This window comes from Lethenteron reissneri, chromosome 72, assembly GCF_015708825.2.
Source record: "Lethenteron reissneri isolate LAM-NWPU_2019-01 chromosome 72, ASM1570882v1, whole genome shotgun sequence".
Classification (NCBI taxonomy): domain Eukaryota; kingdom Metazoa; phylum Chordata; class Hyperoartia; order Petromyzontiformes; family Petromyzontidae; genus Lethenteron; species Lethenteron reissneri.
The window spans coordinates 5,075,118-5,094,952 of record NC_083850.1 but is presented as its reverse complement, the minus strand read 5'-3'; the positions used below and the strand labels follow the sequence as shown (position 1 = coordinate 5,094,952).

The 19,835-nt window shown below is 45.5% G+C and overlaps 1 protein-coding gene across 1 annotated transcript in view; it reads right to left on the bottom strand.

The window, feature by feature from the left end:
* LOC133361340 (oocyte zinc finger protein XlCOF6-like) overlaps positions 1–19,610 on the bottom strand; it is a gene marked incomplete at its 3' end in the record, with an annotated part of 34,776 nt that extends 15,166 nt beyond the window's left edge. The window contains exons 1-4 of the mRNA XM_061580272.1: positions 19,480–19,610; positions 16,539–16,624; positions 7,223–7,472; positions 3,886–4,600 (exon numbers count right to left, since the gene is read on the bottom strand). Coding sequence (XP_061436256.1) covers positions 3,886–4,600; positions 7,223–7,472; positions 16,539–16,624; positions 19,480–19,610 — 1,182 coding nt within the window. The remainder of the gene's footprint in view (positions 1–3,885; positions 4,601–7,222; positions 7,473–16,538; positions 16,625–19,479) is intronic.
* Positions 19,611–19,835: the final 225 nt, after the last annotated feature.

Here is a 19,835-nt window from a genome sequence, read left to right as displayed (position 1 = left end):
TGGGCTCTCGGGGCCACGCCACCGGCTTGCCCTGTCGGCCCTTATAAGGACAGCGAGCCAGGGGAGCTCTGGGGCCTACACTAGCTGGTCTTCCGTCTTCTCTGGTTATAGCTGAGTCCCCACTCCCGAGCCTTTCGGCTCATCACCTTTTATAGGACTTGCCCCCAAGGGGGGGGCCCGTGGGGGATACACATGCGGACGTCGGTGCGAGCGCCACCCTTGTGTACGGCCGTAACCCCGCCCCTTGTGTTTGTTGGCCATCCGTGGCCATGCATAATCACACCTCAACATTCGTAGACATGCGCAATTACACCTCTACACATGTGAGAGTTTACAATGTCAGAGTTGATCAAGAGCGTCAATCTTGATCGACGCAGAAGCAAATGCAGCAGCAGCAACATCACATTTCTAGGGCGACGCAGCTACTTCTGATTCTGCTGCTTCCGCTGCTCAGATATTTGTTGCCAGGCCCTGCTCTCGCGGGACCCCACACGTCTTTGTAAATGATTGAGATGATGTCTGAGCTGATAATTAATTTAATAAAGAATACTTTGTTTGGGTGTAGGTCTGTGTCATCGGGGATCAGCGAACACTGCTTATGAATGAACTCGCACACCTTTATGACCGACATTGTACTAATGTTGGTTGATCGAGACGAACAAGGCACGTGCCATGTCCAGACGAATTGATATTAACAATATTGTCCTTAAATATAATGCTAACACTGGATTAACGTTAACACTGGATTAAACATGCACATTTTAAACCCTGCCTAGCATTTATGACTAACTATTCGCATTTGCACATAACATATATTCAAGCACAGTAAAATGCGCATACGAACATATTGTTACTAGAATAAATGTAATGCGATTCTAACCCTGCAAACCCTCACAGTTCGCATATCCGTGCCCCGATTCGATTGAACCTACACTTTACATACATATGAGCGATAAAAATGCTTCTAATGACATTCTCATACCGTAACTCCGTTTATGGTGGAATCTATTATAAAAAAAAATTAAAGTCGTTGAATGTTTAGTGTTATTGTTCATAGTGTTATCAGTTTACATGTTGTAGAGTACAGGTGATCCCCCGTATACTTCGGGTTTCGGGACCAGAACGTTGTGAAACGATTTACAACGAGGAACTTTCACCGCCAGAGCGCAAGCCGCTAATGAAAAGAACACGGGGCGGCGGGAACACGTGCTTCCATGGGCGGTCGTAGACAGGTTGTATTGCCCAAAGGTGACACCGGGTACGTCCACCAAGTTGCTCCGCCCACGGCGGCGACAGGTAGAAGTCATAGAGGTGAAATGGCCGCAGTGTGTACGCATGTAGTTATGTCCGTCCACACCCAGACAGCTCATCCCCATGTCCTGTACAGCCCAAGTCTGGTGTGTCCGACGTGGTGGGGCACTCGGCAAGGGGAACCGTACTCTAAATGAAATGTGTTGTGGCGCCCACAGTTTCCGAGCCCCTGAGGCCCGGGGTGCCTCAAGGATCCGCCACGTGCGAGGAACCGGTGCCTGGAGCCTGGTCAAATTCTTCAAAAGAAGCCAGGGACCTGCCTAATCCTTCAAGGCTGTGGTGCGAACCCTTGACGCCCCGACATGCACAACATTCTACCATGGGCGCGGGACGGGCGTCGAGAACCAGGTCAAAATGCGCAAGGTTGCGCTTGTAGGCTCCACGCCCAATATCAATGCTGTATATTGCTATTCGGTGCCATTGAGATGGAACATTCTACCAGCAGTGGGCAGCTTGAATACGACCATGGTGCGATTTTAATAATTTTGATGCGATTCTAAATCTGGCACCACCCAGGTCGCATTTACGACTCCCGATGTGCATCTACATATAACATACATTCTAGCTCAGTGTAATTCTAATACTACCAAAGTGATATTCTAATCATTTTAATCCGATCATAATCCTGCACCCCCCAAATCGCATATTCGACCACCGGTTCGCATGTCCAAAGGCCATAGATGCATATTCATTGGTTCATACGAGCACAGTTCGCTTGCACGTACACTATACATACATATGCGCAGAGTGTGATTCTAATACGATCACATTGTAATTCTAATTCTTGAAATGAGATTATGATACCGTACCTCTGTTTTTGGTGTTATAAATGATGAAACTAGTTTATAGTATTTAAATGTTTCGTGTTATCGTTTATAGTGTTACAGTTCACATGTCTTAGCGTACAGGATTCCCTGTGTACTTGATGATTAGGGACCGTAACGTTGTGAATCGATAAATAATGGGGCCCTTTCCCCTCCAGGAACACATGTTAATGGTGAGACTGCCGGTTAAGGGCAGATTTGTGTGACGAAGATCCTCCACCTGAAACTCGCTTAAAACACGTTGTTGATATGAATAAATAAACGGACACACATTTGTTAAAAAAAACTTTTTTATTCATCTGCAATCATTTTTAAGTCAAAACTCGAACCGAATGTATTATGTCCAATGTTCAAACAGTTACAATACAATGCAAACCATATCCGTTCCAGGAATACCAACGCGTTAAAGTATCATTCCCCATGATTTCCTTATTAGTTCACCACATTTGTTCACTGTGCGTCTATGTTGAAGTCAAGGCCATATATCCAACGAACGCGTCATCAATGTACATCCTTAAATCGGTTATCTAAAGTCGATTAATACCAACCAAAAAAGCTATATGCTTGAAAAAACCCGTTTAAAATGTTGATAAAAGATCTAACTAAAAATGCATTCCAACTTTAGCTCAACAGGAAGACTTAAACACTACAATATTGTCCGGAATTGAATCATATCACAACCACTGCTCATCACGCCACTTCGGCAAGTAATCCGATAACATTACAAACCACCATTGTACACGTCATTAAACTCTCACAAAAACTGTAATGTTTAGTGTTATCGTGTATAGTATTACAGTTTACATGTTATAGAGTACAGTTTATCCCCGACATACTTCGGGATTTGGGACTGGTACGTTGATGAACGATTAACTACGGGGACCTTTCCCCTGAAGGAACACGTGTTAATCGGGTAGACAGCCAAGATGCTGCCGGTTAAGGGCACACTTGTGTGATGGAGATCCTCCACCTGAAATTCTCTGAACATGTTTTTGCTAGGAACATTATACAATAAAGAACTGACAAACATTTGTTAAAATACGTTTTTATTCATCTGCAATAATTTTACGTCAAAACTCGAAGGCAATATTTATTACGTCCTATGTTCACACATTTCCAGTAGAATGCAAACCATTTCCGTACAGGAATACCAAAGCGTTAAAGTTTCATTCCCCATGATTTCCTTATTAGTTCACCACATTTGTTCACTCTGCGTCTATGTTGAAGTCAAGGCCATATATACAACGAACGCGTCATCAATGTACATCCTGAAATCGACTATCTAAAGTCGATTATTACCAACCAAAAAAAACTTTATACTTGAAAAAAAACCTTTTAAAATGTTGAGTAAAGATCTAACTACAGACGCATTCCAACTTTAGCTCAACAGGAACACTTAACGACTACAATTGAACCCTCTCACAACCAGTGCTCATCACACCACTTCGGCAAGTAATCCGATAACATTACAAACCACCACTGGGCACGCCAATAAACTCTCACAAAAACTGTAAAACTAAAATGGTCAAAATTACACACAAAAGTACTCGATACGGCTTAATAGATATAACCACATGACGTAATATTTGTTCAGTCACCCCGAGCTCTCTGGTTGACTCTCGAGCCACTCCATTACATCCAGCCATCTCTCGGGATCCAACTGCATGGGATCGAAGGTGGAAACTTCTTCAGGACTCATTGCAGCACCTTGAATTTCAGCTTTTGATTTCAGTTTCCTATCATTGTGGACCTGCTGATGCCTGCTCATGGTTGATGACCGTGCAAATGCCTCCCCACACACAGGGCACAGGAATGGCTTCTCGCCCGTGTGTGTTCTCTGATGACTCTGAAGATGTGATGACTGTGCAAATGTCTTCCCACACACAGGGCACAGGAATGGCTTGTCGCCCGTGTGTGTTTTCTGATGACTCTGAAGATGTGATGACCTTGCAAATTTCTTACCACACACAGGGCACAGGAATGGCTTCTCGCCCGTGTGTGTTCTCTGATGATTCTGAAGATGTGATGAGTTTGCAAATTTCTTCCCACACACAGGGCACAGGAATGGCTTCTCGCCCGTGTGTGTTCTCTGATGACTCTGAAGATGTGATGACTGTGCAAATGTCTTCCCACACACAGGGCACAGGAATGGCTTCTCGCCCGTGTGTGTTCTCTGATGACTCTGAAGATTTGATGAGTTTGCAAATTTCTTCCCACACACAGGGCACAGGAATGGCTTCTGGCCCGTGTGTGTTCTCTGATGACTCTGAAGATGTGATGAGTTTGCAAATTTCTTCCCACACACAGGGCACAGGAATGGCTTTTCGCCCGTGTGTTTTCTTTGATGAATATGAAGATGTGATGACTGAGCAAATGTCTTCCCACACACAGAGCACAGGAACGGCTTCTCGCCAGTGTGTGTCCTCTTGTGTATTTTAAGACGTGATGGCCGTGAAAATGTCTTCCTACACACAGAGCAATTAAATGACTCCTTGCGCCCGTGTGCATGAGGCTGTGGAGTGCGTATCTTGTCCATGTGAGTGTAGTAACAGTAGTGGTGTTGTCAAAAGTACGCTATCGGCCGCAACGATGTTTAGCGTTGACTTTTGGATTTTGTTAACTACTAAAACAAGAACGACACGTGTTTAACCGATGAACATCAAAATCACGTCAATTTGACGACGAACAGGTTTAAGAGTTCATCCGCGAAAATAGACACTTACTTGGAGATTCACGGTATATCGATGTCTGGAACCCGTCTGAAGATGTCGCCACAAACTCTGCCGACGCAAAGTCGCCTAACTGTCGACACAGCAATTGTGCTCGCCAGGCTGCGTTGTCTCGCGGTTGAAGGGCGATCAGCAGAGCGACGAGTCGAGCGTCCAACCTCATCAAGTTCCCTCTCGAAATGGCATTGAGCTCTGCTTCTGAGCCGCCTTATAACTCCCCCGCTAGGATCCAATCCTTTGTTTTTCAGGATATTTGCATTCGATTGTTAATTTTGGAAGGTACAATCCGCATGTCTATTAACATACCGAAGGGTAATGTGCCCATTGTGCTTCATGCATGAATATGTAAGTGCATCTCAGTGTGTAATTGTGCGCTTATTTTGAATAAATGGAAAAACGTTGTCTTCGATTTAAAGTGAATGCAGAGAAATTAGCATGTAACTTTAGAAAAGGAAGAGAGCGGCCTTCTCGACGAGGGAGTGAAACCCAATAGGTAATATTCTTTTACAGCGTTACAATGGTTGTAGTTCATAGGTTATAATATTACGTTTCACTATGTTAGAGCTTAACATGTGAGAGTTTAGAATATCAGATCAAATACGACGATCAAGGGCATCAATCGGGTGAGTTTGATCAGAGGCTTTAATCAAAGGCGTCATCCCATCACGGAACATCACCTCCCTGCGTATATCACAGCAACAGAAGCAACTACAGCAGCAACAACAGCAGCGACAACAACAGCAGCAACATCACATGTCGAGGGCGACGCAGCTACTTCCGATTCTGCTGCCCAGCTGTTTGTAGTCGGGACCTGCTCTCGCAGGACCCCACACGTCTTTGGAAATGATTGCGATGATCATGTCTGAGCTGAGAATTAAGTCACTCAAAATTACTTTGTTTAACCATAACTTTAGGTAGGTTAGTGTCATCGGGGCTCTGTGAATACTAATCATGAATGAAATCACACTCCTTTATGACCGACATTGTACTAATTTTGGTTGATCGAGTAGAACAAGGCACGTGCCACGTCCAGACGAATTCTTATCAACCACAGTGTCCTTAAATATGATGCTAAAATAAATGGTAACACTGGATTAAACGTGCACATCTTAACCCCTCCCTCGCATTTACGACTAACGATTTGCATTTTCACATAACATACATTTAAGCACAGTAAAATGCTAATACGACAATATTGTTATTCTAAAATTTAAATGCGATTCTTGCCCTGTACCCCCCACAGTTCACATATCCGACACCCGGTTCGATTGAACAGATAATTTACATAAATATGTGTAGAGTGCGATTTTAATACTTCTAATGAGATTTAAATACCGTACCTGCGTTTATGGTGGTATAAATAATAAAACCAGTTGGTAGGTTTTTTTGTCGTTTAATGTTTAGTGTTATTGTTTATAGTGTTATCAGTTTACATGTTTTTTTTTTGTACAGGTGATTCCCGGTGTACTTCGGTATTCTGGACCTGAACGTTGCGAAACGATTCATAACGAGGACCTTTCCCCACCAGAGCGCAATCCGCTAATGAAAATAACTCGGGGCAGCGTGAACACGTGCTTCCATGGGCAGTGGGGGACAGGGCATGGTTGTATTGCCTACAGGTGCCACCGGGAAAATCCAAGTTGCTCCGCCCATGGCGGGGACAGGTAGAGGTCATAGAGGTGGGTGATGTAAAGACAATGCGTCAACTAAGGGACAAGTGGTGACAACAAGATAGAGAGAGTTCGAGAAGGGAAGGCGGGACCAAGTGTGGGCGGAGGTTCACGCCGAGAATGAGAGAGGGGGAGGAACGAGGTTTGGGGCTGTGTTGGCTGGTTGCTGTCTCGTCGTCGTCGTTGCTATATCGTGACGCCTGGGGTCTAAAACCGCGTTAAAGGCTCATGGTGGAATCTTGTGCCTTTCGGGGCGTCAAGGGTTCGCACCACAGCCTTGAAGGGTTAGGCAGGTCCCTGGCTTCTTTTGAGAAACATGACTGGGCTCCAGGCACCGATTCCTCACACGCGGGAGATCATTGAAGCACCCCGGGCCTCAGGGGCTAGGAAACTGTGAGCGCCACAACACATTTCCTTTGGAGTACGGTTTCCGTTGCCGAGAGCCCCACCACGTCGGACACACCAGACTTGGGCTGTACAGGACATGGGGATGAGCTGTCTGGGTGGGGACGGACATAAGTCTTGAGGCGCGATGGGTGGACGAACCAACGGCGACGCCCTATCTACATTCGTTACACACTGCAGCCATTTCACCTCTATGACTTCTACTTTACCTTGCAATTGACTGAGCAACTTGGGGATATACCCGGTGGCACCTGTGGGCAAACAACCATGCCCTGTCCCCGACCGCCCATGGAAGCACGTGTATCCACCGCCCCGTGTTATTTTCATTAGCGGCTTACAGAAAGTAGAGCCCGTGTCGTCATCGGGGTCTGTGCTGAAGTCGGGGCTCGGAGTCAGGTTGCACGGGGAGCCAGGGGCAAGGGAGTCGGGATAGGAAAGAGCGCAGCGCCAGGGCTGGAGGTGGCTGCGCTCCTCGGCCGGCCGTGTTGGCTGAGCCCACGGCCGGCGCAGAGGAGGCAGCACGGAGCAGCCGACTGTGTCGGGGGGACCAGTAGGACCGAGCCCGGGACCCCTCACCCCTGGAAAGTTGGTACACCTGGTGTATGTCAATAACTTTAATAAACTCTCGGCGAAAGCCCTTACACCTCACATTCGTCTCCGAGTGCGTCCTGGGAACTTCTCTACATATGTATAATAGTGTACGGGCATGTGAACTGTGCTCGTATGTATGTAATGTGTATGCATGCCATTTGTACTTGCGAACCGGGGGGGTCGGATATGCTAACTGGGGCGTGCAGGATTAGGAATCGGATTAAAATTACTAGAATAACACTATGGTAGTATTAGAATTACACTGAGCTAGAGTGTATGTTATATGCAAATGCGCATTGGGAGTCGAAAATGCAAACTGGGAGGTGCTCGGTTGTTTAGAATATCAAAATGAGTATAATCGATTCGGGCTCTGCTCTTCCTTTCTTCGCCTGGATGGTGCCGCGGGATGCAGCATCTCTGCAGGTGATGCTGCTGCAGTCGCTGCTGCTGCTGTTGTTGCAGCAACTGCAGCAGCAGCTGCAGCAACATCGTGATTGCATATGACCATGTTGTAATTGTAATAATTTTTATCCGATCCTTGCACGTACACTATACATACATATTAGCGATTCTTATACGACCACACTGTGATTCTAATGCTTCTAATGATATTATAATACCTTACCTCCGTTTATATGGTTTTAAATTAAAACACTAGTTTATAATCGTTTAATGTTTAGTGTTATCGTTTATAGTATTACAGTTTACATGTTATAAAGTACAGTTTATCCCCGACATACTTCGGGATTAGGGACTGGTACCTTGATGAACGATTAACTACGGGGACCTTTCCCCTCAAGGAACGCGTGTTAATCGGGTAGACAGCCAAGATGCTGCCGGTTAAGGGCATACTTGTGTGACGGAGATCCTCCATCCTGAAATTATCTTAACATGTTTTTGCTAGGAACATTATAAAATAAAGACTGTACAAACATTTGTTAAAAATACATTTTTATTCATCTGCAATCATTTTTACGTCAAAACTCGAAGGGAATATTTATTACGTCCTATGTTCACACATTTCCAGTACCATGCAAACCATTTCCGTTCCAGGAATACCAAAGCGTTAAAGTATAATTTCCCATGATTTCCTTATTAGTTCACCACATTTGTTCACTGTGCGTCTATGTTGAAGTCATGGCCATATATCCAACAAACGCGTCATCAATGTACATCCTGAAATCGGCTATCTAAAATCGATTAATACCAATAAAAAAAGCTATACACTTGACAAAAAAATCTTTAAAATGTTGAGTAAAGATGTACCTATAGACGCATTCCAACTTTAGCTCAACAGGAACACCTAACGACTACAATTGAACCCTCTCACAACCAGTGCTCATCACACCACTTCGGCAAGTAATCCGATAACATTACAAACCACCACTGGGCACGTCATTAAACTCACAAAAACTGTAAAACTAAAATGGTAAAAATTACACACAAAGTACTCGATACGGATTAAAAGGTATAACCACATGGCATAATATTTTTTCAGTCACCCCGAGCTCTCGGTTTGATCCTCGAGCCACTCCATTACATCCAGCCATCTCTCGGGATCCAACTGCATGGGATCGAAGGTGGAATTATCTTCAGGAATCATTGCAGCACCTTGAATTTCAGCTTTTGATTTCAGCTTCCTATCATCGTGGACCTTCTGATGCCTGTTCCGTTTTGACGACTGTGCAAATGCCTTCCCACACACAGGGCACAGGAATGGCTTCTCGCCAGTGTGTGTTCTCTGATGACTCTGAAGATGTGATGACTGTGCAAATTTCTTCCCACACACAGGACACAAGAATGGCTTCTCGCCCGTGTGTGTTTTCTGATGGTCTTGAAGATGTGATGACTTTGCAAAAGTCTTCCCACACACATGGCACAGGAAGGGCTTCTCGCCCGTGTGTGTTCTCTGGTGTCTCTTAAGATTTGATTGCCGTGAAAATTCCTTCCCACACACAGAGCAATTGAATGGCTTCTTGCCTCCGTGTGCGTGGGGCTGTGGAGAGCGTCTCTGCTCCATGTGAGCGTAGTAAGAGCAGCGGTGTTATCGAGTCAAAAGTACGCTATCGGCCGCAAGGATGTTTAGCGTTGAGTTTTAGATTTTGTTAACTGCTAAAACAAGAACGACACTCGCGTCTAACCGAGACGCCAAAAAATCCCACTAATTTAACGACGAAAACGTTTAAGAGTTTATCTGCGACAATACACACTTACTTGGAGATTCACGGTATATCGATGTCTGTAACCCGTCTGAAGATGCCGCCACAAACTCTCCCAACACAAAGTCGCCTAACTGTCGACACAGCAATTGTGCTCGCCAGGCTGCGTTGTCTCGCGGTAGAAGGGCGATCAGCAGAGCGACGAGTCGAGCGTCCAACCTCATCAAGTTCCCTCTCGAAATGGCATTGAGCTCTGCTTCTGAGCTGCCTTATAACTCCCCCCCTAGGATCCAATCCTTTGTCGTTCAGGATATTTGCATTCGATTGTTAATTTTGGAAGGTACAATCCGCATGTCTATTAACATACCGAAGGGTAATGTGCCCATTGTGCTTCATGCATGAATATGTAAGTGCATCTCAGTGTGTAATTGTGCGCTTATTTTGAATTAATGGAAAAACTTTGTCCTCGATTTAAAGTGAATGCAGAGAAATTAGCATCTAACTTTAGAAAAGGAAGAGAGCGGCCTTCTCGACGAGGGAGTGAAACCCAATAGGTAATATTCTTTTACAGCGTTACAATGGATAGGTTGTAGTTCATAGGTTATAATATTATGTTTCACTATGATAGAGCTTAACATGTGAGAGTATACAATATCAGAGTTGATCAAATGCGACGATCAAGGGCGTCAATCGGGTGAGTTTGATCAGAGGCTTTAATCAAAGGCGTCATCCCATCACGGAACACCACCACCCTGCCTATATCACAGCAACAGAAGCAATTACAGCAGCAACAACAGCAGCGACAACAACAGCAGCAACATCACATTTCGAGGGCGACGCAGCTACTTCCGATTCTGCTGCCCAGCTGTTTGTAGTCGGGACCTGCTCTCGCAGGACCCCACACGTCTTTGGAAATAATTGCGATGATCATGTCTGAGCTGAGAATTAAGTCACTCAAGATTACTTTGTTTAACCATAACTTTAGGTAGGTTAGTGTCATAGGGGCTCTGTGAATACTACTCATGAATGAAATCACACTCCTGTATGACCGACATTGTACTAAATTTGGTTGATCGAGTAGAACAAGGCACGTGCCACGTCCAGACGAATTCTTATCAACAACAGTGTCATTAAATATGATGCTAAAATAAATGTTAACACTGGATTAAACGTGCACCTCTTAACCCCTCCCTCGCATTTACGACTAATGATGTGCATTTGCACATAACATACATTCAAGCACAATAAAATGCTAATACGACCATGTCCTGGAAACCATGGCAAGGTCATCCCATGAGGACTGCCTGGATGAAAACCAGCATGGAAGGGGCCCAGTGTGGGGCCGGCTATGCTAAAGGCATAGTCCCGTGTGTGTGTGATGTGAGGTCTCCTGGCAGCAGTCATTCTCCGCTGTAGTCCTGGCATCTGCTGCTCAGCTTCATTCCCCAGCTGTGGTCCAAGTGGCACCGTCTCTCTGGGGACCCGTGTGGTGTGTGTAGCGAGTATCAAGGGGTGGACGGGTAGTGTGGTGATAGCGGTCACGGTCGGCACCGATGCACGACCACCGCCACCACCCCTACTGGGCGGTGGACCTGCCACCACAAAGCAGCACGCGGCGGAGGAGTGAGGCGATCGCTCTCGCCACGCGAGCGAGGCCCCCTCGCTTCCTCTTCTTTTCGTGCATCTCCACCTGCACCTCTTCCATGTTCTCCTCCGTCTCATCCTCCTCCATCCCCTCTTCTTCATCCTCCGCTAGCACCATCTTCTCCTCTACCTCCTCCTCTTCTTCCTGTGCCACCTCCATCGTCTCCATCTTCTTCTCCTCCGCTAGCACCATCTCTTCCTCCTTCATCTCCTCCTCAACTTCCGGCACCACCATCTCCACCACCGTCTTCTCTTCCTCCTCCACCACCATTGTTTCCCCTTTGTCCGTCGTCTTCACGTCCTCCACCACGACCATCTGTTCATCCTTTGTTGTCTCCTTGTCCTCCATCTCTGTATTGTCTTTCTCCTCTCCCTCCGTGTTCTCCTCCATTGTCACCATCACAATCTCGTCCTCCTTTGCCTTCTCTTCCTCCGATTTCTCCTCCTCTGTCTCTACCTCATCCTCCATCATCTCCTTCACCTCTTTCTTCGTCTACTTCTCCACAACCTCTGTCTTCACTTCAAAGGCCTGGACGAGTGAGGAGGAGGGCTGAGCTGGCTCAGATCTGTGAAGAGACAACACGACACCGTTCTAGATTTGAAGATTTCGTGACTGCAATGATTCATATTCTTAGGTTTTTTCGGTAAAGTCACGTAGGTAAAAAACATTAAAAAGTAAAATAAAATAACATACAAAATTAAAATCACGACGTTTCGGAGGCAACACAAGCTTCCGTCTTCAGGTGGTACCGTCACAGCCACGACAGTTGTATCAAGTAAATGAGAGATTTCAGAAGCTACCACTCCGTTTATATACTGGTTGGAGAAGGCGGTGGGGCAAGGGCTGAATACGTTTATTAATATGGTAAGGTGAGGCTTAAGACTAAGAATAGACTGCATATTCTTAGTCTTGACTCAACCTGTAACAGAGAGAACACCACTAGACATGGTAAAACTGTGATGGTTGTCTGTCAAACACGACACCGTTCCACCTTGCTGCTACGGCAGACATCGCCATCTAATAATAATAATAGTTCAATTTGTAACGCGCGCAAATTTGCAGACGTAGTGGCCGCAACTCTGAGGCGCGGAGCCAAGCTCAGAGTCGCTCAGAAGCACGTGATTGTAGAGGTGAGTTTTTAAGTGTCTCTTGAAGGAGGCGATTGAGGTGATGCTGCGAATGTGCAGAGGGATATCGTTCCAGACTGTTGGGGCTGCCACCGAGAAACGGCGCATAGACACGATGACCATCCTGGATCTTGGTATCGAGAGGAGATCGTGAGTCGCGCTGCGCAGGCATCTGCCGTGTGCTGAGCTGCAAGTTGTCAATAATGAAGAAAGGTACGGTGGGCAGGCGGATATGAAGGCATCGTCCGTGGGTGGAATGTGTGGCGGATTAATTCGAGCTTAATAGAAACAGCAATAACGACATGGCCAGTGAGTGTGCTTAGTATTGGTGCTGTCATTCTCATGGCGCCAGGCTATCCTTGAAATAGGTGCAGCTGTGTCTCACACAGACTGCTGTAGTTTCACAGTAGTGGGTGGCGTTGCTGTGCAAATTTAGCTGAATAATTTGGTTCTTTCGGTAAGTCACGTAGGTATAAAATAAAATAAATTAAATCACAACGTTTAGATTGTAACACAAGCAATCATCATAAGGTGGGAAAACCACAGCAATACATTTTCTTGCAATAAAGACATGGCCATCGAAATGTCGTGATTTAATTAAATTTATTTTATTTCATACCTACGTGAATTTACCGATATAACAAAAGAGTATGGATCCCTGTCGTCACGAAAACTTTAAATCTAGATTGACATTTTTATATATGTATATTCTAATTGACCCCTTGTACATAATGTCCTAAGCATTTCAAATGGCATCGATAGAGATCCTGCACGTCCACTGTGACGGAATGGGTGTGTATCTGTGTGGTCAATGCAGCAGCAATAATAGCCAGGGCGGGAAGCAAGGTCTGAACTGTAATGGTGAAGAATGAGTGCACGACCATTTGGCCGCTTCAACACATCCACGATTTCAAAAAAGTGTCCGTCTGTGATTTGTGGTCGAGAGAGCCACCTCCCTTGACGTCGAAGGCATCTCAGAGTGCATTGCATGCGATGAGCCTCTCGCATCTCTCATCTCATCGCGTTTTTAATTGGACACCCCTCTCAGTGGTAGCTGTCGCTGTGCATTAGAAGGCGACTTGGCAGCTGGCCTGGAAACAGGCGATAGACAGCGAAAATCTCACGGTGGATGGAGGGTTACATGGTGAAGATATGCCCACTTCGTTATGTCGTCTAACTCAGAAACCAGTTACGAAAAATAAATCTGTCCTCAGTATAGCGGAATGTACACGTGGAGTTTGTAGTGTCTGTGAATTTTGAGAGCGCGACAGGGCTTGAGCACCTGTGCATCACAGCAACATTGACCTGGGTTTGAGTTCCACGTTTGGCCACATTCTCCGTGTGGATTGTGCAGCCAGCTGTTCTGGGAAGGTTCTGCAGCTTTCTCCCTGTTACTGAACCCACACAAGCAATGCAAATCGTTCAATTTGGATCGCAAACAGTAGCAACTTTCTTGCAAAATGCGAGCAAACTTGGCAGAATCCTCCTGAAAAAAAGTCTTGAGACCGAGTAAGGCTGATGCTGCGTAAGAAGCATGGCAATAAATAACAAAAATAAACACACAGGACGCACACGCAGAGTGGTTTACCGTGGCTCAGCGACTCCGGAGTTTGCTTTATCTTCTTGGAAGCCCTCTTCTCCAAAGCTCGGAGCTATTGGGCCCCACACAGGATTGGAGGACGTGGCGGCGGCGATGGCGGCGGTGGTGGAGGTGGTGTCAGTAGTAGTGGTGCTGCTGCTGGTGGTAGCGGTCTGGAGCCATTGTCGCTCGATCTTGGCGAGGCGCTGCTCTTCCTCGAGGCGCTTTTGCTCCACAAGACGCTTCTCCTCCATCAAGTGCGCCTCCTCCTCTTGACGCTTCACCTCAACGAGGCGCTTCTCCTGAATGAGACGTTTCTCCTCGAGGAGCTTCACCTTGCGAAAGCGTCTCTCCTCAAGTCGCTTATTTTTTTTCTCAAGACGCTTCAGCTCTATGAGACGCTTCACCTCAAAGAGGCGATTCTCCTCCATGAGGCGCTTCTCATCCTCGACTCGCTGCACCTCAATGAGGCGCTGCTCCTCGACAAGGCGCTTCTCTTCTTCCACCCGCTTCTCCTCCATGAGGCGCTTCTCTTCCTCGACCCGCTTCACATCTATGAGGCGCTTCTCTTCCTCCAGATGCTTCTCCTTGAGACGCTTCACCTCGCGAAGGCGCTTCTCCTCCATGAAGCGCGTTTCTTCAAGGAGGCGCTTTTCCATGACCCGTTTCACGTCTTTGAGGATATTATTTCGAAGGCACTTCTGCTCCGTTTGGTGCTTCACCTTGGCGAGGCGCTTCACCTCATTGGGGCGCTTCTCTTCCATTGGGCATTTCTCCTTCGCAAGGCGCTTGTCCTCCTGGAGACGCTTCACTCCTCTGAAGTTCTTCACCTCCCCAATGCTGCTCTGTTCACGCGAAGATAAGCACATGACCATTCAAACATGCACACTCAGGACAATATCCATTCTCGCAGGCACACAAACATGAACGGGCACATATACAACCAAAAATGCATATTCGCACATCCATGTACGGATGCAAACATGCACATTAACTCATGCAAACATGCTAGCACACGTATGAATATACACCATCACCTAATGTTATCAAAATACATGTTACATCCTCATATTCTCACAAATTCAATACACGCACTTAATGCAGTGATAGTCTACAACGATTTCATGGCGATTGTTGGCAACAATCATCACGGGCAATAGTTTCCACAGAATGTTCTATTGTAAAGATCTGGATGCCCATAATCTGGACACATTTTATTGCAGCACCCATAATGGGTAACTGGAATGGCATCTTCCAATCAGCTCACAGACATAATTCATGAGATTGCCTGATATCATTCTGTCTTCATTGGTAATGAATGGCGACTTCATTTGCCTGCACGAGTGGGATATGGCATGACGTGATGGTGGAGAGATGGAGTGATGGTGTTGGGAGATGGTGTTGTGATACGGAGAGGTGAAATTGTGGAATGTTCTGGAGTGACGGTGCCTTGTGATGGTATTGACGCTTTATGAGGCTCTATGATATTGTATTGATTCTCGATTTGAAGCTTTCGTGACTGCAAGCATTCATACTCACGTATGTGACTTTACCGAAAAAACCTAAGAAAGAGTCACATACGTGACTTTACCGAAAAAACCTAAGAGTATATTGTATTGAGTTGGTGGTGGTGTGGTGTGATGAGAAAGGTGATGTGAAGAGATGGTGTGGTGATGTGAGGTGTAGCAATGTTTTGGTGCAATGGTGTGGGAGTGTGGAGAGAATGTGGTGTTTGACTCCCATAGACCCCATACACACCTTTGGGGAACGATTTTCATAGCTTTGGCCTGGGAAAGGGTCCACTTCATCCATAATGTCCCCCCACGTGGTCGACTGGCGCCATGACTCCCGGGCTACGGAAAACAAAATTAATTCAAAGGACGAGTCATGTATTAGAGAACGAAGCACGTGGATATTCACACAACTAATTCTGAGATTCTTGTAATTACCTCTTAACACATAACATGACCTGCTGTTGAGAAACATTAGTCACATGGCAGTAAAACATTACAAGTAATATTTTTGTAAGCATGTTGAGATCATCAATTTCATAAAGTTGAGACCCCAAATTAAACCAATATGGCTGAAACGCAGCTCTAAATCCATGTTGTCTGCCACCCTTGACCGTTTACCTCTTCCCATCACCACCAAGCCACGTCCACTAAAAATAATTAATCAGGGAGCTGCCTCCTCTGCATAAAAACCACGTGCTGCAGGTATTTGGGATAATTGTTTTTTTACCCTTCTATCTGGCAACACAACTGACACCTTTTTACAAGGAGTCATGTTTGCATAGACCACAATACCTTCAGTCATAATACAAACAAAAGACATAAATCTGATAATGTGCACTGTCCTTGAAGTTGATTGGTCCACACCCGAGACAGCTTTCCTTAGAGCCTAGTCTCACATGGGTTGGACCAGATGACGCCAAAAGGCGCACAACTCAAAGACAATGCACCATCAGAGTATGAGAGCATAAGGTATTTGGGACTTACCATCATAGTCCTCCAAGATCTCAGCCCACTTGCGTTGTCTGTCCATGTTGTTGGGAAGGAATAGTTTCTGTTTGATGTTGGAGGGCCTGGGGAGGTTGTAAAAACGCTCAGATTTATCAGCCTTTTGAATCACTCATCCTCTCAATTATTACAAATTTGATCACTCGCTGTACTAATCAAATCACTTTCGTGCCGTTTGTTTTACAAGTCCACTCACTCGCTTGTTTGCCCACTCACGCGTGCGTCAGATCACTCACTCATCCACCCACGCGAACATGTGTATTCCAACTGCCTATTGCATTAAACATAATCGCCAGACAAAACCGTGATGTTTAACCTCTAATCCAGACAAGCATGTTGATGCACAGCCCATTTGTATTAATCGACTGTTTGATAAAGGCCCCCCTATGTCTTGTAGGTCATTGGGGTCAAATGACCATACTTAAATCATTTGTTATAACCCGAGAATGACGTCGTAGGTCACTTGATGTCAGAGGTACCGCCCATGTGGCTGTGACATCACAGATAGGAGACGTCTATGGCAGCAGCTCGGGTCTGAACTAAAAGGCAGACTCCTCCCCCGTGTTGGATAAAATTCAATACATGCAATGCAGGGCACAATTATGCAGGCAATCAGAACACAATAATTATAGACATGTTAATCATATTACATGAGATTTAAACAGGTTAGTTATGAACGTTTTAAATGTTAACTTGCTTTGGGTCTAAACAATGACAGTAACAGCAACATATCAGAGCATGCCAAGTAATCTAACTAATAGTCCTAATTTGGTTGCAGAAAATCCAAATAGCAACATACACAAAAATAATGAAGCTTTAGTTTGTAGTCAAAACGTGCAATAAAAATAAACAACACACATCGTCAACAGGGACGCTCACCTCGTTGACGATTCGCTCTGCAAAGGCTTCTTCTGCTGCTGCTCACTCGTGTGCATTCCTCTCGACTGCGGGTGGAGGCGTGGCTATGACGTAACAGAGGTGACGTCACTACAGCGAGGCTCCGCCCCCACGCGCTTGGCGGGCGCACCACGTGGTGCAGTGCGGGTGGTGTGCGTCACCGGAAACAGCAGAGCCCTCGGTTCGACATTAAACATTTGCCCCCTCGCTTTGTGCTGTCTTTGATGTCGCCGTTACTGCGGCGAGGACTGAAGCGATGCCTGGCCATCAGGCCTGGCATATACCTAGGCCTCAGGCTTCATACTGTTTCGTAGTTATTTTTTGTTTAATAGGAATTATTAACTTGCATTTCATTAATTACATTTCAAGCGTATAAACACCATCCCATTGGTTTATTTACTTTTAAATTCAGGTTTTTTATTAAGAGTTTTTGGTCTGTAGTTATATTTAAGTGAGTGAGGTGGTTGTACTAAGTGTGAATTTGAGTTCCATGTAAATTATTATTGTGTAAAGGATTTGTCTGTGTGCACCTATCCTGGCAGTGGTAATATGGGCTTTTTATGATGAAGTTGTTAATGAGATTGTTTATTTGTGTGTGTCTGTTATCTATGTCTGTGTCAGGTTACATATCTATGTTTGTAGCTGTGTGTATTTGTTAATTTATGATGGGTGGTGATGATGCTGTTTCTTGATAATGGATGGTGGTGATGATGATGGGTGGTGATTATGAAGGGTGGTAATGATGATGGTTGGTGATGATAATGTGTAGTGATTATGATGGGTGGTAGTAATGATCATGGGTGGTGGTAATGATTGGTGAGGTTATGATAATGGGTGGTGATGATGATGGGTTGTTGTGATTATGGGTGTTGATGATGATGGATGATTGGTGGTGGTTATGATGAATGTTGGTTGTGATGGTTGGGTGGTGGTGGTGGTGACGATGGTTGGTGATGGTGAGTTGATAGTGATAATGATGATTGGTGATGATAATGGGTGTTGATGCTGATGATTATGGGTGGTGATGAGTAAATGAGCCACCACCCAATATATAACAGCAACAGAAGTAACTACAGCAGCAACAATAACAGCAGCAGCAACAACACATTTTGAGGGCGACGCAACTACTTCTGATTCTGCTGTTTCTGCTGCTCGACTATTTGTAGCCAGGCCCTGCTCTCGCGGGACCCCACAAATCTTTGGAAATGATTGCGATGATCATGTCTGAGCTGAGAATTAAGTGACTAAACGTTACTTTGTTTAACCATGACTGTGTGTAGGTTAGTATCTGGGGGCTCAGCGAATACTATTCATGAAAGAACTCGTACTCCTTTATGACCGACATTGTACTAATTTTGGTTGATCGAGACGAACAAGGCACGTGCAGACGAACTTTTATTTCCAATATTGTCCTTAAATTTGATGCTAAAATAAACGTTAACACTGGATTAAACATGCACCTCTTAACCTCTGCCTCGCATTTACGACTAACAATTTGCATTTACACTTAACATACAGTCAAGCACAGTAAAATGCTAATACGACAATATTGTTATTCTAGGAATTTGAATTCGATTCTAACCCTGCACCCCACCCCAGTTTGCATATCCAACCCCCGGTTCGATGGAACGTTCGCTTTACATACATATGAGCAGAGTGCGATTATAATACTTCTAATGAGATTTGAATACCGTACCTCCGTTTATGGTGTAATGAATTAGAAAACCAGTTTATAGTCATTTAATGTTGAGTGATATTGTTTATAATGATACAGCTGAAGTCATAGAGGTGAAACGGCTGCAGTGTGTATGAATACAGATAGGGCGTCGCCGTTGGTTCGTCCACCCATCCCGCCTCAAGACTTATGTCCGTCCCCACCCAGACAGCTCATCCCCATGTCCTGTACAGCCCAAGTCTGGTGTGTCCGACGTGGTGGGGCGCTCGGCAACGGAAACCGTATTTCCAAAGGAAATGTGTTGTGGCGCCCACAGTTTCTGAGCCCCTGATGCCCGGGGTGCCTCACGGATCCGCCACGTTCGAGGTACCGGTGCCTGGAGCCTGGTCATATTCTTCAAAAGAAGTCAGGGACCTGCCTAATCCTTCAAGGCTGTGGTGCGAGCCCTTGACGCCCCGAAATGCACAAGATTTCACCATGGGCGCGGGACGGGCGTCGAGAACCAGGTCAAAATGCGCAAGGTTGCGCTTGTAGGCTCCACGCCCAATATCAATGCTGTATATTATTAATTCTGACCTTACTCCCTCCCTTTGATGCTGCTAATCCTGCATAATGCACGGGCATAATGACTTTAAACCCCTCGCCAAACCTCCTACGCATTTCACAAGTAGTGCTAATCGCATATCTGCATTTCCCATAAATAT